This window comes from Lontra canadensis, unplaced genomic scaffold (genome assembly GCF_010015895.1).
Source record: "Lontra canadensis isolate GAN:19392208 unplaced genomic scaffold, GSC_riverotter_1.0 scaffold25, whole genome shotgun sequence".
In the NCBI taxonomy this organism is placed as follows: domain Eukaryota; kingdom Metazoa; phylum Chordata; class Mammalia; order Carnivora; family Mustelidae; genus Lontra; species Lontra canadensis.
Genome location: NW_022631019.1, coordinates 4,200,383 through 4,226,964, shown reverse-complemented (window position 1 = coordinate 4,226,964; position 26,582 = coordinate 4,200,383). Strand labels below are relative to the sequence as shown.

The window sequence follows — 26,582 nt, the reverse complement described above, 5'->3', positions numbered from 1 at the left end:
TAACTGATCAGAAACATAGGAAATCTATGACATAGGCATCTCGGATGAAACCGAGTAATCATACGGATGATACTGACTTGTGAATCTAGTTACAGGATTTTATGAGAAAAAGCAGCGGAGAGGGAAGGAAGAGGGTCACATCTCAACAGGATATCCATCTGTGTCTGAACAAACCAAGCACCTTGATTCCAAGGGACTTGCCTTTCTCTCTGAAAATAGCCGGGGGTCTGAGACTCAAGAGCTGGGGGTGTCGGCAGGGTGGGGGTGGGGCATGGGGAACGAGAAAGAACTTGCGTATTTCCACGGGAAAGATGGAGCCACACGGTCCTGACTCACTTATCCCATGGGCATTTGGCACACCCGCTATACATTCACAGGTGGATATTTGATACTTGATATTAAAAGCCTGGTTGAAGAAAGCGTTAAGTCCTATGGGTGGGAAATCTTCTGGCCAGAACTCTGAAACAGAAAGGTCCAAAGAAATGTGCTCCAAACTTTGCAGAGGGACATTAGCTTAATTCAGAGAGGGACGTCATTACAGCCTTTCCCCCTTCTTGCCTCATTGAGACCTCCCTAACATCTAAGACGTGCTGTTGAAATCTGAAAGAAATAGCACTGCATAAATCATAAAGACTGAAATTTAATTTTTAGATTACAATAGAGAAAAGCGAGCCTGAGAAGACAGCCCTAAGGTCAGCCGAAGGGGACAGGAATTGATTTCTTCATGAAGTCATTGTTCAACAAACCCCCGGCCACATGTGACCTGGCAAATGTCCACATCTGTATCAGAGAATCCAAACGGCCATCCTTTCATACTTAGAAAATAGATTAATAACCAGGCAAGTCATGATTACATTAACAGTGTAACGGCTGCCTGTCTGATGAATTGGAATGGGCAATAGTATTTGGAAGCTACATTCTTGGAGTCAATGAGTTTTGATAATTGAGTTTACCCCTTACAACGAGTACAGTTCTAGGAAACCTAGACAAAAGTGTTACGGGCTTTGTGTAGCCTAAGTGTTTCCTGACCAAGGACTGTTAGCTTTGTATGACTTTTTTGGACATTTTGTTGTCATTCCACCCAGGATAGATTTTTGGTGGTGCTCTCCAGCATCACAGAGCCCCCCCCCCTTTTTTTTTCAAAAGATTTTATTTATTTATTTGACAGATAGAGATCACAAGTAGGCAGAGAGAAAGAGGAGGAAGCAGGCTCCCTGCCAAGCAGAGAGCCCGATGAGGGGCTCCATCCCAGGACCCTGAGATCATGACCTGAGCCAAAGGCAGAGGCTTTAACCCACTGAGCCACCCAGGCGCCCCACTGAGCCCTTTTTTAAATAACATGTGGAAAAGCAAACAAATCACACAGAAAAAAGTCCAGCAGCTCTCTGCTTGGTGGATGGCTGGAAGGGGCTGACCCTTTTCTGTTGCTGTCACCCGCCCCCCCATTACAAACAGTAGCCCCGAGGGGGACCCTGGGGAGCCTAGTTTGAAAACCTCAGGATCCACCATAAACCTCTATGATTCTTCCCTAGTTAACGGATTATCACTGAAGCTTTAGGAGGATCTGGGCTTGGGTTGGCCTTGGTTTGGGTCTGCATTTGCGGGACGAGGAGAGAGCTGTCTGGGAAGACAGTGCTCTGAGGAGGCAGGGATGGGAGGGAATCTGGGGTAGGAGGAGGCTGGGAGTCACCCAGATAGGGTGCCTGGAGGGATACGATAAGAAGGAAGGAGACAGATAGGGAATTTGGGGTGAGACAAGGACATAAAGGGTCTTGAACACCAAGCTAAGAAATTTGGGCTTTGTCCTGTGTCACTAGGCTCTGTGATTGGTGGATCAGACTAGTTGCCTAAGGCTCCTGTAACAAAGTGCCACAGACTGGGGGCATACACAACAAGAATTTATATCCTCACCCTTCTAGAAGCTGGATTTCAGAGAGCAAAGTGTTGGCAGGTTGATTCTTCTGAGGTTCTCTGCTTGGCTCATGGCTGACCACCTTCTCCCTGTGTCCTCACGAGGTGGCCCCTCTGTGTGTCTGTGTGTCTCACCCCCTCATCTCATAAGGACCCCAGTCCTGTTGGATCAAGGCCCACCCTAATGACCTCATTTTGACTTAACCACCCTCTTAAAGACCCCCCTCTCCAAATACAGTCACATTCTGAGGTGCTGGGGGCTAGGAGTTCAACATGTGAATTTGGGGAGACATATTTCAGCCCATAACATCGAGATTTATATAACACACACACACACACACACACACACACACACATTTTTTTTTTTTTTTTTTAGGCTTTAAAAAAAAAATCATCTAGCAATAGTGCAAAATAAATGGGCTGGCTCCAGGCATAGCACAGAAGTGGCGGGAGAGAAAGGGGAGAGAAGCAGGAAGGGCAGGCCTGTGGCAATGCTGGCAAACAGCGCACACACAAACACAATGAGAGGTGGTTGTATCCAGCGCTGGCTGGGACGGTCCATCCAGGGTACCACAGGGGTTCGGGGAGGAGAGAAAAACCGGCGTAGAGGGCAGAAAGTGTGGCGGGGGGGTTGTGGAGGGATTGCACCTGCAAGTGTGGGTAGATTCGGGCTAGGAGAACGGAGGGCGGGTCTGTGTTAACAAAGAGGTGAAGACAGAGCCACTGGACAGGCTTTGCAGCTTGGAACTACAGGTCAGACCTCCTTGTGCAAGATCTAGACGGGACCGCATTGCTGGGCTCTTCGTGGGCAAACTCGTGAGCTTGGGAAGCCGCTACACAGAGCACGATATTTAAATATGAAGGACTTTGCCCTTGTATCTTCATTGATCCTGAAGAAATGCCCGGAGGTAATGCTGAGAGCCCCAATCCTCAGAAAACACATTTCCTTCCTTCCCTGATAATGTCGTTTGCATTTTTATCCTGTTGCAACACGCTAGGCAACCTCTCGTTGCTTCCAAAGCCCTCCTAGGCACTCACCCCAGCCCCCCGTTGGAGGATAAGGGAGGGGTCCTCCCAATCGAGTCACAGAGAACCTGACATCCACCATGGTGCGTGTGTGTTTCAATGGCACTGGTTTTTAAGCAATTTTTAGATGGGCTCAAATACCAATCTAGAAAAGCCAGATTCCAGAAAACAATGAGAAAATGTAAAGAAACCAAATATAAAAATACTGGCACATGCCAAAGAAAAGAAAAAAATCAAGTCACTTCCCCAGATTACAGCTGGAAATTCCCAGAGGAACAGGTAGATTTTTGGAAGAGGAAAAGAGATTATATTTTATGGGAAGAGACACAATAACCATTCTCTTCCCATAAAGCAAGTGATGGAAGATTGTCTCTGCCCCATAGACACACACGGCACATTTTCCGAATAATACCAACAGGAAATCAATAGGATCTTTTATATGTGAAAAGACATTATCTCTCCTGAAAACTTGCCACTCACCATTAATCTTGGTCCTGGGACAATAAGTAGCCTTTAAATCCAGATCTTTGTTTATTTTTAAATTATCCTTATTATTTATTTGTTTAGAAATAATCACGTTCAAAGCTTCACCCTTCGTTAGAGACAAAGAGGCTTCGGATAAACACTCTCTCTGACAAGTGTCTCCACCATGGGCCGGATGCTCTCCAGAAAGCCCCCTCCCAGTCGCATCCATGCAGGTGAACGGCCATATCGTTAGCCACCAAAAGCTTTATCAGAGCATAATTTGGCAGCCATGACAGGTTCAACGGGATTTATGGGATCTCCTGGTTTTTTGCCTCCATTGATCTGAAATAGAACCAAAGTTAATATTAGCAAAAAGCACTTTGTGCTGGGGTAATTTTCCCATGAAAGGTTTTGGCGACGGGTAGCTTTGAACATCTATTATCCAAGTGCTCTTGGCCGACTCTAGGTCATGAGCTTCGTAATACCTAAAAGACGAAATATCCTTGTCTCTCTGCCCATATGAGAGTCTGACCACCATCTTGGTGAAATCTCTCATTTTCCCCCAGCGCTAATGTAATTGTCACAACCCCATTAGTCTCAGGTTTAGGTTTAGCACTGGTTCTGCCCTTGGGTTAGTTTCCTGGGGCTGCCCTGACATGGGGCCAGAAACCAGGTGGGTTAAAACAACACAGTCAGGAGGCCAAGGTGTGGGCAGGCGTGAGCTCTACCCTAGGACCCAAGGGGAGAGGATTTTCCCCGTGGCTTCCAGCTTCAGTGGAAGACGGAAGTCCTTGCTGTCCCTGAGCTTGAAGCTACATGGGTCCGTGGTCTTCCGTGGGTGCGTGTCTATGTCCAGGTGTCCCTTCTTTATAAGGACTCCAGTCCCATGGATTAGGACCCACATAAGGACATCATGTCAACTTGATGACCTCTGCAAAGACCCTATTTCCAAATAAGGTCACGTCAGGAAGTACTGAGGATTGGGACTTCAATACGTCTTTTCCTGAGGACACGATCCAGCCTAAAACAGCCCGAAAGGAACTCACCTGTCACTCTGTGCAGCCCAGACAACACTCGCACGGATTAGGTTGAACATGGGGGTCTCAACCTCAGCATAGGTGACATTGTGTTGGGGTAATTCTTTGTTGTGGGGAGCTGTCCTGCATCCTAGCTGTCCAGCTAGAGGTACAGGGACACCCCTCCTGCTCCCTTGTGATAACCAAAAATGTCCCCTGACAGGGACACCGGGGTGGCTCCGTAGGTTAAGTGTCTGACTCTTGAGCTCAGCCCAGGTCTTGATCTCACGGTCGTGAGTTCAAGCCCCAGGCTGGGCTCTGTGCTAAGCGTGGAGGCTACTTTAAGAAAAAAAAAAAAATTAAATTAAATAAATAAAATAAAAAGGTCTCCTGACAAATGTCCCCTGAGGGGGCACCACCACCCTGAGAACCACAGACTTAGATGAAAAGTAAACCGAGCTTATGAAGTTGCTTCAAGTCCACTGAACATTGAAGAGATTAGGGCATTCACATCCTTCAGAGTCCAGTCCCTGAAGGAGATGGGCCCTGAGCAACTGCCCCACCAGATTCCTTCATTAATTTAACAAATACAGATTGAGTCCTAGCTACATGTTGGGTGCTGATCTGAGCCTGGGGTTGGGGGAAGCTGGATTTTAAAATCCCTGCCTTAAACAACATACATTTTAGCGGGGAAACGGAAAATAAACAGGATGAGTGAAACATATGTTAGCTATTGATGGATGTGAATGAGAAAAAGAGAAACCAAGCAAGAAGGATAGGAAGGGGGGGCGGAGGGGGAAGACGGGGAAGGGGAAGGGGAGGGAGGACGGGTGCTGAAAGCTTTGACGGAGTGACCTGGGAAAGGCCCACTGAGATAGGGGTGCACACCTAAGAAGGTGGGGGCTGGGGACCAGGCCATGCAGATTTGGGGCAAAGGGCGCTGCAGGCAGACAGAACAGCAGACTGGGACGTTCCCGGGTGCCTGAGAAGCAGGGGGAGGCCTGTGCAGCAGGACAGATAACGCAAGGCCTTCGGGTCAGAGCCAAGACGTGCCATGGCTGCGGGCATGAGTGTGGAGGGGTGGTCCGTGGCGCAGCGTGCTGGGCGATATGGCAGGGGTGAGGTTCTGGACGGTACGGGCGTGCCGACTGTGGACTGCAAGAGCACGGAAAGGTCTTTGGCATCAACAAATGGAAAAATCAAGTTGGTACGAAGTGAGATGAAAAGTCCTCAGAAAAGGAGCAGGTTTGAAGAAAGCGGCAGAAGAGGCCAATTTTCTTACAAAAGAAAATGTACCCTTGCGACCGTCTTGAACGCTAGAGCTCGGTGGCACTTAACATGTTCCTTGTGGTGAAACCACCACCGCCATCTTCCTCCAGAACTTCTACATCTTCCCCGGCTGATACTCTGTCCTCCTCGCACCCTCCGGGGCCCCCTAGCTCCCGGCAGTCCCCACGCTGCTCTGTGTCTAGGAGGTGATGCCTCTAGGAACCTCCCATCAGTGGGATCGCACAACACTTGTTCTTCGGCAACGGGCTCGTTCCACTTAGCAGGAGGGACGGACTTCAAGGCTCATCCCCAGGGTCGCAGGCCAAAATCTGCTGCTTTTTTAAGGCTGAATCGCACACCCTCTGGGCACGGACCACCTTGTGTCTATCCGTTTGGCCGCTGATGGACAATTGGGCTGCTCCCACCTCTCAACCACCGTGAATAATGTTGCTGAGAACACGGGTATCCAAACATCTCCTTGAGTCCCTGCTTCTGGTTCTTTGCAATACATGCCTGGGAGTAGAATCCTCAAATTCTACAGTAATCCTGTTTAAGGTTTTAAAGAACTGCCCTATCATTTCCCACAGCAGCTGTAGCATGTTATGTTCCCATGGGCAAGTGCACGGTCCCCATCCTTGCCAACACCTGCTACTTTCTGTGTGTTTGTTTTTGAATAGCCACACTAATGCATTCCAAGTGGTATCATATTGTGATCAGAAGGTGAGTTTTGGGGTGCCTGGGGGCACTCAGCTGTTACAGCTTCTGCCTTCAACTCAGGTCATGATCCAGGGGTCCTGGAATCAAGCTCCACGTCGGGCTCCCTGCTTGGTGAGGAGTCTGCTTTTCCCTCTCCCTCTGCCCCACCCCCAAATAAATAAGTAAGTAAACTCTTTTTAAAAAATATTAAGTAAAGGGATACCTGGGTGGCTCAGTCAGTTAAGCTTCTGTCTTCTGCTCAGGTCATGATCCCAGAGTCCTGGGATGGAGTCCCGCATCTGGCTCCCTGCTCTGCGGGGAGCCCGCTTCTCCCTCGGCCGGCTGTTTCCCCACCTCATGCTCTTTCTTTCTCGCTCACTCACTCTCTCTCTCTCTCTCTGGCAAATAAATAAAATCTTTTTTAAAAATTAAATTAAATTAAATTTTATTTCCTTAGTTACATGAGCTACACTTCAAGCACCCGATGGCTGTATTTGACTAGTAGCTATGATATCGGACAGCACAGAGACCGAGCATTCCCAGCCCTGCAGAAAATTCCATCAGACAGCGCTGGTGTGGGTAATATGTAAGAGTCAAGAAAGAAAGAAAGAGAAAGAAAGAGAGGAAGGAAGAGAGGAAGGAAGAAGGAAGGAAGGAAGGAAGGAAAGAAAGAAAGAAAGAAAGAAAAGAAAGAAAGAAAGAAGAAAGAAAGGAAAAGGAAGGAAAGAAGGAAGAAAGAAAGGAAGGAAGGAAGGAGAAAAAGAAAGAGAGCACAGTCCAAGCACTAGGTCACAGGGCACGTCAACCCTGAGATCATTAGCAGAACATGGTACAGGTTGGCCTAAAGGTAAGGTACCAAATGTCCCTCTTTTCTGGGGACAGTCCAGATAGTGCCTCTGGGCCTGATATAATTAAGAGCAGCTCCTTTCAGGGCCACCCAGGTGGCTCAGTCAGTCAAGCAGCGACGCTTGATCTCACCTCAGGTCTTGATCTCAGGGTCCTGAGTTGAAGGCCCACACTGGGCTCCACACTGGGCAGGGAGCCTACTTTAAAAAAAAAAAAAACAAAAAACAAAACAAAACAAAACAAAACCAGCAGCACCTTTTGTTCTGAAAATCACTCTGGTCTGGATGATAATATGGTCACCCTGGGGTACCTGGGTGTCTCAGCAGGTTAAGCATCTGCCTTTGGCTCAGGTCATGATCCAGGGGTCCTAGGATCAAGCCCCACATTAGGCTCCCAGCTCAGTGGGGAGTCTGCTTCTCCCTCTCCCTCTGTGTGTATGCTCTCTGTCTCAAATGAATAAATAAATCTTTAAATATATATATATAGTCACCCCACCTACCAAGGTGTGGGCAGGTAAGGGTCTAAGGTAAGGGTCAGCTGGTGGTGTCTCCTGTACGGAGAGGGTGCAGGGTTCCAGTGATTGGGAATCTGCCCCTGGCTCCTCCATCCAACCACATCAGTTACCAGGAGCCAGGTAGGGGACAGGTTACAGTCTGCTTCTCCCTGTGACTGACCCTTGGAGAAGTCTGTGCACGGGTACTGGCAGGAGGCAGGTGTGGACTCCTAGCCCCTGTCCTCAAAGTCATGAGGGCCATCCCACCGCCCTGGGTCTGCCTTCCCCCTCTGTGTGCTGGTTCTGATGCCCTAAACCAGAGGTGAGTTTCGACTGGTAAAGTGTTGGCTGCGATGTCTCCCACTAGGATTTCCGCCTCGCCTGCAGCCTACCCCGTGGGGACCATCTGGTTATTTACAGCAAATCTCACCTTCCTTGTTGACATTTCCACGCACAGGCAAAGCTAGGAGAGAGCCTGAAGAGTGAGGTGCGTGAAGACCCGAGGTGCTCCCCTGTCGCTCCACATTGCATTAGCCAGGTGGGCTGGAATATGGCAGAAAATCAGGAAGTTAGGGACACACATTCCAAAACCCCCCCGTGACATCTTCGGAATGAATGAAACCCCACGGCTGGCAGAGACAATAGCCCTTGTTGAATTCTAAAGTTCAGACACACATTGGCACCGTTCTATCTCAACCTTTCATTTCCATGGAAACCATTCATGATGCCACAGAACGGGGATTCTGACCAGAGTGAGAAGGGGGTAGCAGCACGGATCCAAGCTTTCCAGAGAGCCTGTGGCAGTCGGAAAGACAGGACAGGCCAAGGAGCCGGACCTAGAGTTTTTGTTAGGGACAGTGGCACTCTCGGGGTCCCCAAGTTGAGCACCTGTAGACCAGGCAGAGCCCACAGACCCCAGAGTGGGTTCTGATAACCCAGCCGGCTGCGTGTTCCACCCCAAATCTGCTTTCCCTTTTTTGCTTCTTTTCTTATGCAGAAAGTGTGCTCTCCAGTCAATGGTAAGGCTCCTTGGCTAGAACTCAAGCACAAAAAGGCATGGGATGGAGGGAGCAGAAGTCACCCATGATCTGAGCTTCCCGTGGCCACTGTAACAAAGTGCTACAAACCGTGGAGGGACTCAAAGAACTGAAATGTAATCTCTCACCGTTCCAGAGGCCAAAAGTCCCCATTGTGGGTCTCAGCAGAACCATGCTCCCTCTGGAGGCTCCAGTCCTGCCTTTTCCAGCCTCTGGTGGCCCCTGGCATCCCTTGGCTTACAGACACATAGTTCTGACCTCTGCCTCTATCTTCACAGGAACTCTGTCCTGTGTGTCCACGCCTCAAATCTCCCTTGTGTTCTTGTAAGAACACAGGACTTTGGAATTAGGGCCCACCCTAAGCCCAGGATAATCTCATCATGAGATCCTGAATTACATCTGCAAAGACCCTTTTTCCAAGGAAGGTCATATTCACAGGATCCAGGGATTAGGACTGAGACTTACATTTCTGGGAGACACTATTCTACCCACCACCCACACATACCAGGACACTTTGCCGGGGAGAGGCAGAAATTCTCATTCTTGGCCCTGAGTGGGCGACCCTGCAGGTCTTGAGGCTTTGGACAATTTCAGAGGAATGCCGTGACCAGTTCCTCTCTCTGAAACCTGGGCAAGGCAGGGAATTTCAGTCGTTGCCATGGTGATCCCACACCTTGAAACTTTTGTCCTTTCGCATTGTTTGCAAGGACCTAATTACTCTAAAATCATGTGCAACACCTGAATCCAAGAGGTGGGCTGTTTCTGGAGGAAACTCGTTGCTCAGAGGGGGGCCTTCCTCTTCCTTCATCAAACAAACCGAAATCTGTGACATTCTTTGGATTTCTTCCCAAACAACCATTGTACTAGGCTTAGCAACAACCTTGAGCGTCATCAGGCACGTCCGTCCGGGAGTGAAGGGGGAGACGAGTTTGAAAAGGAAGGAGAGAGGCTCCTATTACCCACGTTCCAGCACTCTGATTCCAAAGAGATTTTGAAAACGCTCAACTCGACAGAAATGCGGGTGGTAACACGGACAGGAAAGGAAAGCCTCCGCCCGAGCAGCTTACCATGATTAATATGGCTCTGCCAGGCACGTAGCTAGTTCTACGAAGAGCTAGCAGAAGGGCCAGGCAGCAGGGGAAAGCGAGCTTCTCCGGGAGACGGCACAAACTTGGAGAAGTTTCTGTTTACCCTCCCTGCGGTTTCCAGGCAGGTGAACATGGGAGAATGAAGATTTGGGTAAATTCATCAGAGGTTCAGCCCAGATAGAAGTTTGGCTAAAAGTTCTGTGGGTAATTTTCTTTTTCATAAAATAAGGACCGGCGTACCTGTCCTCTCTGAAGGCAGCCGTCCCCTTCTGGATTCAGCATTCCGCTGGGGGTAGCACGCTGGGACCTGAACACATGGCCCCACTGAGCCCCTGAGAACCTACCAGCTAGGAGGACGCAGAGGAAAACCCTCTCCTTCTTAACGGTATTTCCCAGCGGAGACAGATCTTGGTCCTGTGACACTGTCACACAGACCAAGATCAGCTTAATAGCCGATAACTCAGGGAAGGGGAAAGCAAACTTAAGGGGGTCTTTCCACTTTACATTATCATTATGGAAAGGAGGTGGTGCATTTTTTTAAAAGGACAGGACAAGGAAATGCCCTGCCCACAAAAATATTTAAAAAACGGCCCCAGCTCTGGACGAGCAAAGGATGCAGCTGCCATTTTCCCAAGCCTTTCCCCCTCTGTTCCCAACCTCCAAGAACAATTTTCTTCGCCCACTGCTTTCAATTGGGACCACAGGTCTGCCCTCTGCTGGTTAAGGGATATTCAAGCAGTATTCCGACCGGGAAGGGGATAACGTCGGGCCCCTGAGCCACCTGTCTCGCCAGGGATGAAAGAAGGTACCTATAACCTAACTCACAGACACTTGATGTGGGACTCAGGGCCATTGAGTGCGCAACAGAACGTTCCCCGCCCTCGAGGGTCCCCAATAACATCGTCTCACACCGTATGACCCAGGGAAGTGTAAGATAAAGCGGACATTACCCCCTGTACGCACAAAGACCCCTGAAACATCATTTTACAAATTAATCTAAAAGAGAAAAAAACAATTAAACATCAAGGCAGTCATAAACAGAGATAGACCTGTGTCTGAATCCTGGTCTCACCATTTTCTAGCTCCAAGGGTTGGGACAAACGCCTGCCTGAGCCCAGCTTCCTTCTCAGTCAAGTGAAGCTAATAACAATTACGTCAGAGAGGGAAGCCTGGGTGGCTCATTGGGTTAAGCCCCTGCCTTCGGCTCAGGTCATGGTCTCAGGGTCTGGGGATCAAGCCCCGCATCAGGATCTCTGTTCAGCATGGAGGCTGCTTTCCTTCCTCTCCCTCTGCCTGCCTCTCTGCCTACTTGTGATCTCTATCTCTCTCTGTCAAATAAATAAATAAAATCTTTAAAAAAAAAAAAAAGAATTACATCAGAGAATTAAATGAATCAGTTAGCACAATGTCTGGCACATAGGAAATATTCCATAAATGGTAGCTTAAATATTTTTTTTTCAATTCATCAAATTCTAGAAGCTAAAAATTTTTTCTCCGGGTGCCTGCAGGAAGAAAAGCCGATGTTGGAGAAGAGGGTCCTTGTGGTTCGTGACCAGTGTCCTCACCTCTAACCCAGAGTTCTCAATCAGAGTGACTCTGTTCCCCAGGGGAGTTCTGGAGACATTTTTGGTGGTCACAGCTAGGGAGGGTACTGCTTATCTAGTGGGTAGAGGCCAGGATGCTGCTAAGCTTCCTACAGTGCCCAGGACAACCCCACAAGAAATTTACCCAGCACCAGATATTGATAGCAATGTGGTGGAGACCCTGCTCTGGTCTTCTGGAAGTATCTTTGCTTTAACACTGAAGAATGAAGGCTTCGGCCAGCCACTATCTACAACTGAAGTCATGCCTCCATCACGTTGAAAACTCATTCAGAAATGCAACATGAGTCCTCCCAGTGTGTCAGGTTGGCCTTGAGCAGTAGTGACTCTCAGCTGTGTTCCGGAACTTTCCATCTTTAACTGACCGGCAACATTTCTGCTTACTGCTTGGCTTTCTTGATGGCAGTGAGATCAGGAATAAAATCTCTGGATTTAAAGTCACCCAAAGTTAAGAGGTCAAGACTCCCAACATATTTTTAAAATGTTTTTAATTGTGATAAAATACACACAACATAAAACTGACCACCTTCACCATTTTTAAGTGTACAACTCAACAGGGTTGTTTTTTTTTTTTTTAAGATTTCATTTATTTATTTGACAGACAGAGATCACAAGTAGGCAGAGAGGCAAGCAGAGGGAGAGGAAGGGAAGCAGCCTCTACACTGGGCAGAGAGCCTAATGTGGGGTGGATCCCAGGACCCCGAGATCATGACCTGAGCCGAAGGCAGAGGCTTAACCCACTGAGCCACCCAGGCGCCCCTCAACAGGGTTAAATACATTCACTTCATTGTGTAGCCAACCTTCAGATTGGTTTCCATCTTGCAAAACTGAAACTCTATACCCATTAAACAACTCCTCATCCCCCCCTCCTTACAAGGATTCCTGCTATTTTTGTAAGATTAAGTATTCTTGTATTTTTTTTTTTAAAGACCTACAGCAGCCATCCAGGCACTGTAAGAGGATCCAACTCCTCAAGAACACCAGGAACAACATGGAAACAACATGGAAAGGGCCTTCTTCCTTCATGGTATAGTTGAGCAGCTGATCTGTCTGCTTCTGCAACCATCTAGCCTTGGGCCTCTTGTTCAGTAAAAAGTTCTTACTGTTTGGGGGGGGGGGAAGAAACACGTAAAAACAAAAGAAAATGAAATAGGGACCCCTGACTGGCTCAGCCGGTAGAGCTTGCAGCTTTTTCTCTCAGGGACCTGAGTTCAAGCCCCACACTGGGTGTGGAGCCTACTCAAAATTTAAAAAAATAACAACTTTTAAAAATAATAAAATAACCACCCAACCAACAAAATACCCAGACATTTTTCTTTGAAGTTGGCACTTCATTTAAAAGAAGACATTTCTTCAAACCTGGCTTGACTCTGTGGTCACGACAGATCCCCACTCGCCCATCCTCTGTGACAAAGCCACCTCCACCTGGCTCTCCAGGGAAGGGAGACGGGCAGCTAACCACACTATACGGCCATGCACTGAGACCAGGGATGTTTGGAGAGAAGGCTGATCGATCCCAAGCCAGAAAGACTCGGGGCTTCCCTTGGCTCTGCTCTGCTCTTGGGAACCCTGGCAACCCAGGCTGAGCTCTGTCTCCTTGCCTATCAGTGGATGAAAATGTCTCTGCTTCTCCCCTTCCATCTTGTTTTGCTTTGAACTCTCTTTCCTCTTGGTTTCAAGACACATTAAATACATGTATGTAACTTATTATATATAACTCTTATTATATGCAAGACACACAATGCTGTTGGAAATATAAAGACAAACTATTTCAAACACTTGCCTCAGGAGCTTACCGTCTAACAGAGGAAATAAATGTGTAAATGATGGAAATTTGTCACTGGAATATACGTGGTACAAATGGACATTACGTTGTACAAAGAGACTGGGATTAAAACTGACAAAAATCCCTCCAGAAATCCCAATAAAAGGATAATAAAGGAATTAAACAAGTATAAGCACCTATGGACATAATGCATGGGAGAGGAGATGACATGGGATGAAAGACATGACAAAAATATTACAGCTTTCTCCACTCAGCCAAATACCTATGGAGTGACAACAGAAAAGTGGACTGGTTTGTACTACGGGATCCAGGAGTGGTTCAGGAATTGGAGACTGGGCAGGGGTATTGCTGGACTACATACAGGATAGTTTAGAACCCCAGGTGTCTTTCCCCCATCTACCCAGGCAGGCAACTAGTCCCCCATCCCCACCCCGTAGGAGGTTTATTATCCAGTGAGGCTCACCAAGAAAGGCTCTGGAGTCTAGACATCAGAGCATCACTACTTACTGGGTATCATACTAAAATGCTACTCCCTTCCCTGCGGAGCTTCTACCTACCCCAAGCCAGGGAAAGTAGGACTCCTCTCTGGGAAATCCAGTCCAGCCAAAAGAAAAGACCTACAGACCCGACATCTGGGGGACCTTACCTGACAACTCTCCAAGAAGCCCACCAGAAGAGTAGTGTTGAACATGCATGTGGAGGTCCATGAATAGACAGCCAAGGGTCACCAGAGATTTGAGGAAAGTACACACACGCGCGCACACACACACACACACACAGGAAAAAAAACTAGGAGGAATACAAAAAGTGAGAAGGTGGAATAAAACTTAGATACATTCTCAGATATGTGAGAGAACACACTGCCTGCACGAAACTATTTTAACGAAAAAATAGGTGCGCCTGGGTGGCTCAGTATTTAAGCGTCTGCCTTCAGTTCGGGTCATGATCGCAGGGTCCTGGGATTGAGCCCCTCATTGGGCTCCCTGCTCGACGAGCCTGCATCTCCCTCTCCCTCTGCCTGCTTGCTTCCCTTGCTGTGTTCTCTCTCTGTCTCTCAAATAAATAATCTTAGGAAGGAAGGAAGGAAGGAAGGAAGGAAGGAAGGAAGGAAGGAAGGAGACTTCTGGAAATTTATTTTTAAATATAATATAATGTGGAGCACGGGGTTGGCTCAGTTTGTTAAGCATCTATCTTTGGCTCAGGTCATGATTCTGGAGTCCTGGGACTGAGCTCCATGTTTGGCTCCCTTCTCAGTGGAGAGTCTGCTTCTCCCTCTCCCTCTGCCTCTCCCCCCACTGATGCTCGCTCTCTAGTTCTCTCTCTCACAAATAAATAAACAAAATCTTTATATACATATATACATATACACACACATTATGACAAACATTTTTTTAAATCAATAAAAGAATTGGTAGATATAGTTGGATCTCCAACAAAGATCAAAAAGACAAAAGAATGGGAATCAGTCCAAGAGGTCTGACATCGCAATAAACATAGATCCAATGAGAACAGACAAAAAAACCCCAATTGAGTGGAATTCAGTTATCAAGCAATCAAATATACTTCTCCAGAGTGATGGACAGAAAAGAACCCACTAACTGCATAGCACCATAAATTTTGGAAGACCATACAAGGCACATCACCACGGAACTTCAGAAAACCAGGAACAAGAACAGTATTTCCAAAGAAAGAAGAAAAAAAAACAGTTACAACGTTGTTGGTATTAGAACAGAATCCATCTTACTGACAGCAACATTGGGAAACAGGCTAAAGGCTTTAGCAATGCCTTTAAAATTATGAGGAAAAATCATTACAACCTAGATTTTTGTACCCAGTCAAACTATCTACCTAGCAAACTCACCATCATATATAAAGGTAGGATAAGGGCATTTAAGGTCTCAAAACACAGGGGAGATTTACTCCATCAAAGCCAAGGAATGAAACAAATAAATAGGAAATAGGGCATTCAGGAACCAGGGGTGCCCACAGTGAGGACAAGGGAAGGGTCACTTGCAGTGAGAGTCTAAGCATGGGGCAGGATGTATGTCCCATATATAAAATTCTAGAAAATGCAGACTAGTCTACAATGATAAGCAGTGGATTTGGTAGTTCATCGTCTTAATTATAATAATGGATTCATGGGCATACACATGCCAAAACTCATAAAATTGTTCACTCTAAATATGCATATTTTCCTGCACATAAACTATACCTCAATGAAGTAGTTAAGAAAACTTACAAAAATGAGAGAATCATAGAGAAGTGGAAGGTTGTTCATGTGGAACTATCCACAAAGCCATAGAGATAAAAAGAAGGAAGACACAAAAGAGAGAATAAAATGCATAGAGAATGGGGCTCCTGGGTGGCTCAGTCGGTTGGGCATCTGGCTCTTGGTTTTGGCTCAGGTCGTGATCTTGAGGTCATGATCTCAGGGTCTTGGGATCAAACCCTGCATCAGGCTCTATGCTCAGTGTGGCATCTGCTCGTCTCCCTCTCTCCTTGTTCTCTCAAATAAATAAATATATAAATATATAAATAAATCTCTTTTTAAAGAAAGCATACAGAGGAGTATCTGAATGGCTCAGTCAGTTAAGTATCTGCCTTCATCTCAGAGTTCTGGGATCGAGCCCTGCACCGGGCTCCCTGCTCAGCGGGGAGTCTGCTTCTCCCTCTCCCTCTGTCCCTCTTGTGCTCTTGCTGTCTCTCGCAAAAAAATAAAATCTTTTTTAAAAAGTATACAGAACACACTAAGAAGGTCTAACAGGCTTAACTGAGATTCCCCCAAAGAAACAAGAGCGTCCCCTCACAGCAGCACCTGCAGACGCCTGAAGGAAGGGAAGTGAGGCTGGAAACATGTGCTGGAAAACAAAATAATTGCCAAACTAGCTTCCTCTACCCTGAGGGGAAAAAACCCTTTAATACTAATAAAGAAAGATAAAAATCTTTTCAGATAGACAAATGCCGAGAGCATTGTTCAACAGCAGAGTCCCCCAACCCACCCCCCCAAAAATTTTTTCCACAAGGCTGTTTTTTAGGCTGAAGGTCAATGACCCTTCCTGGAAGCTCAGAGATGCAAGAAAGGATGCACAAGTTCAAGAATGGTTCAGAGATTAATTTTTCTTTCTAGTTAGAACCAACACTCCATGAAGAAAGTTGAGAGGCATAAGGCTGGGAGATGTGTGCACCCAGATCGCAGAGGAAGAAAGGGGGTTGGATGCAGAGAAACACGGAGGTCAAGAGAGAGAGACCGAGAAGCAGAGGTGGGGAGCTTACAGTGAAGGAGGGGCGACGTTGTTACCAGCTGCCTGAGGTCCAGGCTGTCTGCATTCGACAGATGCCACTGCATCTGGGGCTCAGGAAGCCACCCGAAACTTTGAGGAGGGAATTCTAAAGAATGATGGGAACAAGGGTCTGATGGCAAGAGGTGCAAAGAGCGAGTGGAAAGGAAGCAGAAGCAGCAGGTACCACCTCCATGTCAAGGTCTAGCAAAGACGTAGCTCTACGTCTCCCAAAAAGAACTCTTTGTGACACCCTCCAGAATCTTCCCTTGCTTCCTCAACAGCATCCATGGTCTCACTACCTAGCAGCGCAGACCAAAATGCAGGAGTAACTGCTGATGTCTCTCTTCCCCGACTCCGTCCCCCAGACCCAACCTATTGGCAGTTCCTGCTGACATCAGTGCAAGGAGCAGTCTATGCCTGCCAGCCCCACGCTTCTGTCTCAGTGCAAGCCCACCACCATCTCCTCCCGGAACACTGCATAACCTCTAACGGGGTCGTCGGGTGAGGGGCTGATTCCATTCTTGTTCCTTCTAACCCCACGCCCCTGGAGTAATCCTTGAGTGGGGTGGGAACTGGACCATGTTACTTCTCTGCTTAAAGTCCTTCGATGGCTCCCTGTTGTGTTTGGAATAACATTTAAATTCCTGACTTCTACCCTCCATGAGCCTGTCCTGACTCAGCTCCTCTAACATCTTTTCCTACTGCTCTCCCCAACCTGCATCACCTTGTGCTCACGGCCTTGCTCCCTGCTCCTGGAGCACACCAAACCTCATCCCATCTCTGAGTCTCCACACCAGAAGGTTCTTCCTTGAGGTCTTACAAAGCTGGGTCCTTCCCATCATTCAGTTCAAAATCACCTCTTCAGATAGATATTTCATAACCAACCAGCCCACTTAATGTGATCTCCCTCCCTCTGACATGTCCCACCATTGCATTACCGTGTTTTAATTTACTTGTAGCCCTTAGCATCGGACATTATCTTCTTTATTAACTAACTGATTTACTGCCTGCACCTCACCACCCGCCAAACCCCTTTAGAGTGTCAATTCCACTAAAATGGAAACCATTTCCTTCTTATAAATTGCTGAAACACCCGTACCCAATTTGGAGTTGTCTCCAAATTCAAAGATAAGCTGAGTAGACACTGTGGGGAATTTATAGAGTGTAAATAAGAGATGAAGGTAATAGGGTTGCCAAGTAACACTGGGGGCCCATTGAAGTCAGACAGCATCAACTTTGTATTTTCCAAGACCTTCCCCAGCTACTTCCGACAGCCTGGGAGGAGTGCAGAAAGGGAGATAAGGAAGAGAAACCAAACTGAGAATGGTTGCGGTGGACAGAGCCAAAGGTGAAAGGATTATGCTATCACCGAATGACCAAGAAAGCAGATCCGAAGGGGACCCCAGCAGGGAGCTGATGGATTAGGATGGATTAACACACCGGGACCAAGGACCTAAAGTTGCAAACAGCAGGGAAAACCCAAACCCTTGGCATGACGGGTGGATGACATTATGGGTAGAATGCTGAGTTCCAAAGGCAGAAGCTCTGGACTGGAGATTTTGGAGATGCACATTGTGTTGGGATGGTGAGTTCTAAACCTGGTGAGTCGCAAAGCCCCAGTCCATCCCCGCCAGAGGCTTCCTCAGCAACGATCTCCACACAGCAGGTATGGCCCTTCCTCTGGGTGCCTCAACCCTTCTACAATTATCATCTTGGCCGAAGATGTAAATGACAAGTCCCTGAAATGCTAAGGGAGGAGATCCCATTAAGAAAATTAAATTCCTTTTTTTTTTTAAAGATTTTATTTATCTGACAGAGAGAGAGAGACAGCGAGACAGGGAACACAAGCAGGGGGAGTGGGAATGGGTTCTTTCTGAGCAGGGACCCCAACACGGGGCTCAATCTCGAGACCCTGGAACCATGACCTGAGCTGAAGGCAGATGCTTAACAACGGAGCCACCCAGGTGCCCCAAGAAAATTTAATTTTTGAGTGTCTGCACGCTGTCCCTTCTTTTCTTCAGCCAAGGAACCTTTTCCCCCAAACTCCTCTGAACAGGGTTATCAGAGCTCACGAGGGAAAGGGAGAACAGGCTATGAATGGCAAGCAAGCACTGAATCTTAATCAGGACTCAATGACAAGAGAATAATAAAAAGATTAGAGGTAAATTTTTCCTCCTGAATTATAGAGAGGGGGTATGGATTCAGCCCAAGTGCAGAAGGGGCTGGGTCAGGGCTGCTTAGCTCATCTCTTACAAGTATTACTCAGGAAAAGGGGGAAGGAGTGAAGGGTTTCCAGTTGAGGTTGCTAGATGTGGCAAGTAAAAATAGTTAAATTTTAATTTCAGGGCGCCTGGGTGGCTCAGTCGTTAAGCGTCTGCCTTCGGCTCAGGTCATGATCCAGGGGGCCTGGGATCGAGCCCTGCATTGGGCTCCCTGCTCGGCGGGGGGCCTGCTTCTACCTCTCCCATTCCCCCTGCTTGTGTTCCCTCTCTCGCTGTGTCTCTATCAAATAAATAAATAAAATCTTTTTTAAAAAATTTAATTTCAGATACACAGTGAATTTTTTAGTATATGTAAATGCTCGTGCAATATTAGTACACGTATACTAACAATTATTCATTGCATATCTGAAATTCAAATCCGAGCGTCCTATATTTAATACTAGAAGGGAGCCCCCCCAACACAACTACATTAAGCCATTGAACAGAGGAAGCTTGCTTCCTGATGGTTGTGCCGGGAAGGTCAAATATTCTGGGGTCATTCTGAATTCAAATGGTGGTGAAGGAAAATGTCCTTATGTTTTCTATTTACAGCTGAGAGAATTCAAAAATTATTATCTGTACATATGTATAAGACATACACACGTAGCTATATAAATATATTATGTAAGTGTATCAGGCTTGGCTTTGCAGCTAAGTTACAAATTGCTTTGTGGCTTTACCCAATAAAGAGAAAACAAAAATGCAAGGCAGTGAGTTAATGTGGCTGAGTTTCGGCGGCTGCCCAGGCATGAGTGGTGGCTGGGTGGGTGTGGTAACTTATCAATTTGTGCTGCTCCTGCTTTCCATTATTTCGCCCATCAGAGATGAAGGCTTTTGGAGGGAGAAACAAAACAGCCAACCTCCAAAATAAATTCCCTCTCAGGCCTGTGGTGTATCTAAGCTTATCTTCCATTTGTCACATTCGCTTTCCAAGTAACCGTAATACAAAGTCTCGTGCGCCCAGAAGGGGACAAATACAGAGCATCCCTGAGTCACTATTTATTTCGTTTGAGTGGCGATAAAAACCAGGTCATTCTCAATCATAGAAACACAGACCTGGGCCCTTGGAAACATATGTTGGGTTCCGTTTATAGAATTCCTACAGTGTTTTCCAAGGCAGAGGGAAGATGGCAAGGAACTTCTCTACCCAACTGAGCATTATGGCCCAATTAATGTCTACAAACCGAAGGAAAAAAGGAATGTCTCAACGTCGTAGTTTTCTCCCCCAGCTTCTCTGTAAGAAATTCTTTTAAAGACCAGCAAATGTCAGCAAGCAGCTTAGGCCTAATCACCGCTCTGCAAAGGAGAAAAAAGGAAAGACCATAAAAAATTGCTGCAATTGCGGATGGCATGGGAGCGTCTGTGAAAGCTGTTGTGAAAAAGTCTCACCCAGCTGAAGAAATAGCTCTTCCTCCACAACCTGGGCTGAGGTCGGCTCCAGACTGACTCAACACTCCTGAATAACCTGTCTCAGCTCACCTACTTGTCTCACGCCAAAAGGTCCTAAGAGGGCCGAGCAACTTGGAAGGGACCATACACAGGCCCAGATGGTGAACATCTGGCCAAAACTGAGGAGGAGAAAGAAATCAGCTTCTCAAATGCACAGACAGGTGTTTGGGGCTTCCCAGCAGACCTGCTTAGGAAGGGCAACAGGGATGGTTCTAAACCGATCGTTAGTCAAAGCTCAACAAACGGTTCCTGAGAAATAATGAGGGACTGGTACAGGTCAGCATGAACCAAACAGGGGGCAAGAGCATGGAAGCTCTGCTGTCCACCTCCTCTTGATAACGGCATCATTTCGAAGACATTTAAATTATTTAGGTGGTTGTAACCGAGACATCTTTAATAATGCACCAAACAGCAGGCACCAGGTTGAAATCAATTAGACTCCACTGCTAAATCAGAAGGTAGAAATTTACAAGAGGAGGGCTCTGGGATAGGGACTGGAGGTATAGATGCCTGCCAGAGGCAATTCTATTAGGAACCCAATGGGTATTGCCTGGTCAGTTAAGCAGCAGAAAAAAATGGCCAGATGCTCCTAAATATAGGGCAATTAAAAAAAATTAAATAAAAAATTTAAAAACCCGACATTGAGGAGGCTCGTCCTCTGGGCAGGGTTCTGGATGGGCAGGAATAAATACCAATTTGGAGGTTTCCGGTGCAAAGAGAAGTCAGCCAGTGGGGCCTCGAGGAGTCTCCCGCCTGGGTGGACTCCGCGTGGGGTATGTGGGCGGGGCTGTTTGGGACAGAATGATCCCCGCACTGGGATCCGGCGTGGGGGACAAGGGAGGTGTCTCAGGGGACAGAGGGACCACCCCTAGCCTCCCTGCCGGGTCCCATGTGACCCTCAGGGAGGCCGGCTGAAATTTAGGTCCGCGAGCAGCACGTGGCGGACCCCAGCCGCCGCGTCCCGCCCTCGACCGCGCGGGGGCGCAGGGCGCAGGCGCGCTCCTGCGGTGCGCGGGCGGCGGCGGAGCCCCTCCGGTCCGCCAGGGGCCGCTGTGGCGAAGCCGGGCGGGCCCGTGCTGTCGGGGTCGCGGCTCGCCGGTCCCTCTTGAGCACGGCCTTGCCGGTTTGGCGGGGTGAAAGGTTGCGAAGATGGCGACGGCCTTGAGCGAGGAGGAGCTGGACAATGAAGACTATTACTCGTTGCTGAACGTGCGCAGGGAGGTGAGGCTTTCGGTGGGACGCCCTCTGGGCGGAGGCCGTGCCCCGTGGTTCGGGAGGGCCGGGCTGGCGGCCACCGCTCCGTCCCCGCCACGGGCGGCCGGGACCCGGCGGGGAGGCCGCGTGACCCCGCCCGACATGCGCGACCGCCCGCCGTCCGGGCGGTCCCCACCGCCTCGACTCCTGCATCACGGGTGTCCCGGCCGGCCTCTGCCCCTGCTCCCGGCGGCCAGGGAGCCGCGTCCTGGCAAGGCCAGAGGCTCCGGTACCCACAGGAGGGAAGGGGTCCCCGAGGTAGAGGCTCCTGGAGTGGGGTTCCCGGTCCTCCCGGATCCCGTGCCGCGCCCAGCTCGCAGACTTGCCTCGGCCGAGGGGCTGTATCATCGCCCCTGGCCGCCAGAATGGGAAACTGAGTCTCAGGCACCAAGGTCAAGGCCACAAGGGAACCTTCCCGCGGCGTCTGTCGGGTTCCCGAGTATTCATGGGGACGTCCCGCTTTTGAAATGAATCCAGGCCCAGAGGCACGTGTCTTGTGCCCTCCTCTTCCCTGAGCCGCTGTCCAGAAATTCAGGAAAGAGCGTCCCGTACCTACAGCCTCTATTCGGAGGCCACAGGTGAGGACGCCGCTGTAGAGACAAGGAAGCCGCGGTACCCCAAGCACGGCCTCAGCATACGCGCCCCTCTCCACACTCGAGGGTTTGCACCCTGTCTCCTCACTCAGTGAAAGAAAAAGTCTCACGCTGTGTCTGGCATGCAGTAGGGCCCAGTCCGTTTCGTAGGCTAGGCCAGCTGATACCAGCGTGAAGGGCAGGAAGGCTTCCAAGGTCAGGTCCTAAGGTGGATCGTTTATCTGCAAGCTGCTGGGCTCAGTCTTCTCAGCCCTGCTAGAGAACCTTTCATGCCATCTCTCAGTTTTCCCAGTGACCACAATTAGCCAAGTTTGACTATTTTAGGCAAAGCCGGCCAAGTATGTGCTGTCCGTAAGTGTTGGTGTGCACGATGTCCGTGAGAGCTAACATTTTTTGAGTGCTGCTTTGGGCAGGGCCACCAGGCTGAGCGAGCACTTCCTGTTACATTACCTTGTTTAATTCTCACCCCAGCCCCTAAGGTAAGCATTGTGATAATCCGTGATTTATACCTGAGAAAACCGAGGTGGAGAGAGGTGAAGTTGCGTGCCCAGAACAACACCAACAGAAAGTGCAGGAACCTGAATTCCGCCCTCAGAAGTCTGACTGGAGCCTCAGCTCTTGACTTCTACACTCAGTGTCATTGCCAGCCAGCCCACAGAGCTGCCAGTTCTGGTCTGTGTCCTTGGGCACCTGTATAAAAATCCCTCAGATGCATTAGCCCCCTCGTATTAGGAAAACGTCCAGTGACATATCTGGGGCGACTGCAAATCGTGTGGGCAGCTGGAGGTTCTTGTAACTAATAAACATTAAGGCTTTGGGTAAACCATTTCTTTGGCCTTCGGTTCCTTTCCCCTTGAATGAAGCTGTTTGACTAGTTACTAACTTTTCTCCAGTTCTGAGAAGCAAAGCAGTAAATGAAACTAGCTTTTCTGAAACCAGCCTTTTTTTTTTTTTAAGGTTTTTTTTTTTTTTTAAGATTTTATTTATTTATTTGACAGAGATCGCAAGTAGGCAGAGAGAGAGAGGAGGAAGCAGGCTCCCCGCTGAGCAGAGAGCCCAATGCGGGGCTCGATATCAGGACCCTGGGACCATGACCTGAGCCGAAGGCAGAGGCTTTAACCCACTGAGCCACCCAGGCGCCCATAAAAAGATTTTTTAAAGATTTTATTTATGGGGCACCTGAGTGGCTCAATCGGTCAAGCGTCTGCCTTCAGCTCAGGTCATGATCCCAGGGTCCTGCTCATGCTCTCTCCCTCTCTTTGTCTTAAATGAATAAATAAGTAAATAAATATCTTAAAGATTTTATTTATTTGAGAGAGAGCACAATTGGAGGGGGACTGACAGAGGGAAGAGCAGATCCAGCCACCTGGGCTGGATCGTAAGTCCCTGGGATCACCACGCAGGCGCCCCGAAACCAGCCTTTCTTACCACTCATTTATAGTCTGGGTTATCAGTAGTTGAGTGGCAGTTTGCCCATTTACCAGGCTTACTGAGTCTTAGGCAGATGTATATGGTCAAAAAGATCTAGAATAATAGGTTTGGCCAGAGTCCTCGGTAAATGGTAGTCAAAGGTGTACCTTGAAACTGCTGGAACCTTAAGACTTACTGTTATTGGACTGATGAGCGGGAGCCAAATAAATATTTCTTTTAAAAAAGATCACTTTTCCCAATGAGTTATGGCACTTCTCCTATTTATGGCTATAAGTGAAATCCCCATGAAACACGTTCTCTCGCTGAAGTCACTTTGCGTTCCCTTTGCCAACAAACTCCATGTGAAATGTCAGGGTGTGCAGATTTTCTCTCTCAAGATTCTACTGGAAGAGAAGCTCTCAAGGTGATCTCTGGACTTGATATTTACTAGGATTTTGGGGGGCGGGGGGATCAGAAATCAACCTGAAGTTGAAATAGCATGATTTAGCTGGAGGGTTAGAGGAGGAGTAGAAGTAATGTTAACTCTTACACCTGTGGATATATTTCTTGTCAGTTCTATTCCTTCTATAGCTTGATGCCGTTTGTTTACCTGTGGGAGGCAGGATCCCCTTCCCGCCAGTATTTCAGAGTACCTCAGCTCTGTGTTCAGAGAGTTCAGAGACTGGGGCACCTGGAGGGCTCAGTGGGTTGGGCCCCTGCCTCCAGCTCAGGTCATGATCTCAGGTCCTGGGATCGAGCCCCACATCGGGCTCTCTGCTCAGGGGGGAGCATACTTCCCCCTCTCTCTCTGGATTCCTCTCTGCCTACTTGAGATCTCTCTCTCTCTCTCTCAAATAAAATCTTAAAAAAAAAAGAAGAAAGAAAAGAAAGTTGAGATACTTTTCCCTAGAAATCTCAAATGAAGGAACCTAATGGAAAACCGAAAGTTCTATTTAAAATTTTTAAAATTACAAGCCTACTTTACGGTTACCGTTGGAGTAATACAGAAATGTCAAAAATCAGCTTGCAAATCTCTTTTCCCAGGTTTTAAACCTCAAAATATCCCCTCATACTGTATTTCAGCAAGTGAAGCAGGCAGTTAGGCCTAGATGCCTCTCTCTAAATGAGACTTATGTGATCTTTAATGTTTCCCTTTCTCCACTGTTCTGGATTTCCTGTTTACAGAGTAGAGCTATTGTCGCACTGAGTGGAGGGAGTAATTTATCATTAATTGGGCACATTAGAAGCAGATTGACATCTCTGGTTTAGTGTAGTCAAATGCATCATCAGGGGCCTAAAATCTAACTGATCTGAGATTTCTGAGATGATTTTCCAAAATTTATTTGGATAAAGGATTCCTGACCAATCAATCTGTGAATTTTTCTTGGTCTTTATACATTTTATAGACATTTTATTTATTTATTTATTTATTTATTTATTTATTTATTTATTTTTAAGATTTTATTTATTTATTCGACAGACAGAGATCACAAGCAGGCAGAGAGGCAGGCAGAGAGAGAGAGAGAGGAGGAAGCAGGCTTCCCGTTGAGCAGAGAGCCCGATGCAGGGCTCGATCCCAGGACCCTGAGATCATGACCCGAGCCGAAGGCAGAGGCTTTAACCCACTGAGTCACCCAGGCGCCCCTTTATAGACATTTTAATTGACACCTTCTAAACGGAATTTATTCCTAATCTACTCAAATTCCTACTTTATCAATGTTGTATTACCATTAAAAGAAACTCTTCGTTTTCCTGCAGGACACTGAGCAGTGTTTATAACCCATTTTAAGATCTTTGGCCCCAATCAGGTTAGCTTCAAAGGGGCAGGTCTCTTCAGGTTTTAAACACTTTTAAAAAGAACAGTGAAGGGCCCTAGGTGGCTCAGTTGGTTAAGTGACTGCGTTCAGCTCAGGTCATAATCGTGGAGTCCCAGGATCGGGTCCCACATCAGGCTCCCTGCTCAGCAGGGAGTCTGCTTCTCTGTCTGACCCTCACTCCCCTCAGGCTCTCTCTCTCTCTCTCATTCTCTCTCTAAATAAATAAATAAGATCTTTTTAAAAAATAAAATAAAAACACAGTTAGGTAAAAGATAAACTTAATGTGAAAAGGTTTTTTCTTGCAGTCCATATGGGGAGGTCAGTATTCTGGGTTTTTCCATCTTTCCATACCAGCCTTCATTGAAACTAGAATTGCAAAATTGTCAGCCCCCAGAAAAGTTTCCACAGAGTCCCTGCATTTTCATTCCTTCCCTGGTTTAGGGTGTGTTGGTGCACACTTTTGCAGTTTTGGGTTGTCTGGATTTCTCTGGCTGGAGGTTGCAGTCACAGAGTGGGACTAAACGTTCAAGTTCAGACTGCAGATGGAATGGGCTAGAGCATTGGAGGAAGGTCCACTGTCCGGATCGACCTAGGGGGACGTCAGGCAGCCCAGCAACCAGGATGGCTTGGATGTCTGTAGAAGTTGGGGCGTGGGCGTGTCAGCCAAGCCAGGTGGACACCCGGGTTCCTAAAGTAGCGAGGTGCTGTGGGTGTCTTCATCCGTTGCTGACCTATCCTTGTGATGGGCGGGTAACTTAGTCTTTAGGAAGGATATCAAGATGGGTCTGAGAAGGTCATTGCTTCGGTGAGTTTCCCATCAACTGCATTTTGCTCAGAGTTCGGTATTTATAACAGTGAGTCTGCTTAAAATGTGTGCATTCAGCAGGTAGTGCTAAGCCTTGGTTATCCAAAAACTGAACTTAGGCAGGTGTCCCCTAAGCGAAGAGGCTGAGGAGCAAGGTCAGTAGGAGCAGGAGCAAGGTCAGTAGGAGCAGGAGTCGCCAGCCACGCTGCCCCCGGGCGACAGGTCATTGAACCGCTGCAGTCCTTCCGAGCTACTGAGAGTGGGAGGCCACACTGTGCAGCTTTGCCAGAATGTCCTGGGTCGCAGTCTTTACTTTGGGGGTGGGGAGGCTCGGGTTCATGCCTCTGGGCCAGTCGTCTACGCTTTCTGCTTCCCGTTTTTTTTTTACATTGAAATGGAGGGAACAGACAGTAATGGATTAGGCGCTGACTTACTGTGAGCCCGAACGCTGTGTGCTGGAGTGTTGCCATGTGACAGG

The 26,582-nt window shown here is 47.9% G+C and overlaps 1 protein-coding gene across 1 annotated transcript in view; it reads left to right on the top strand.

The window, feature by feature from the left end:
• The first annotated feature begins 21,323 nt into the window (after positions 1-21,323).
• DNAJC11 (DnaJ heat shock protein family (Hsp40) member C11) overlaps positions 21,324-26,582 on the top strand; it is a 69,603-nt gene continuing 64,344 nt past the window's right edge. Inside the window, exon 1 of the mRNA XM_032863297.1 lies at positions 21,324-21,446. Within this exon, the coding sequence (XP_032719188.1) occupies positions 21,375-21,446 (72 nt within the window). The 5' untranslated portion in view covers positions 21,324-21,374. The remainder of the gene's footprint in view (positions 21,447-26,582) is intronic.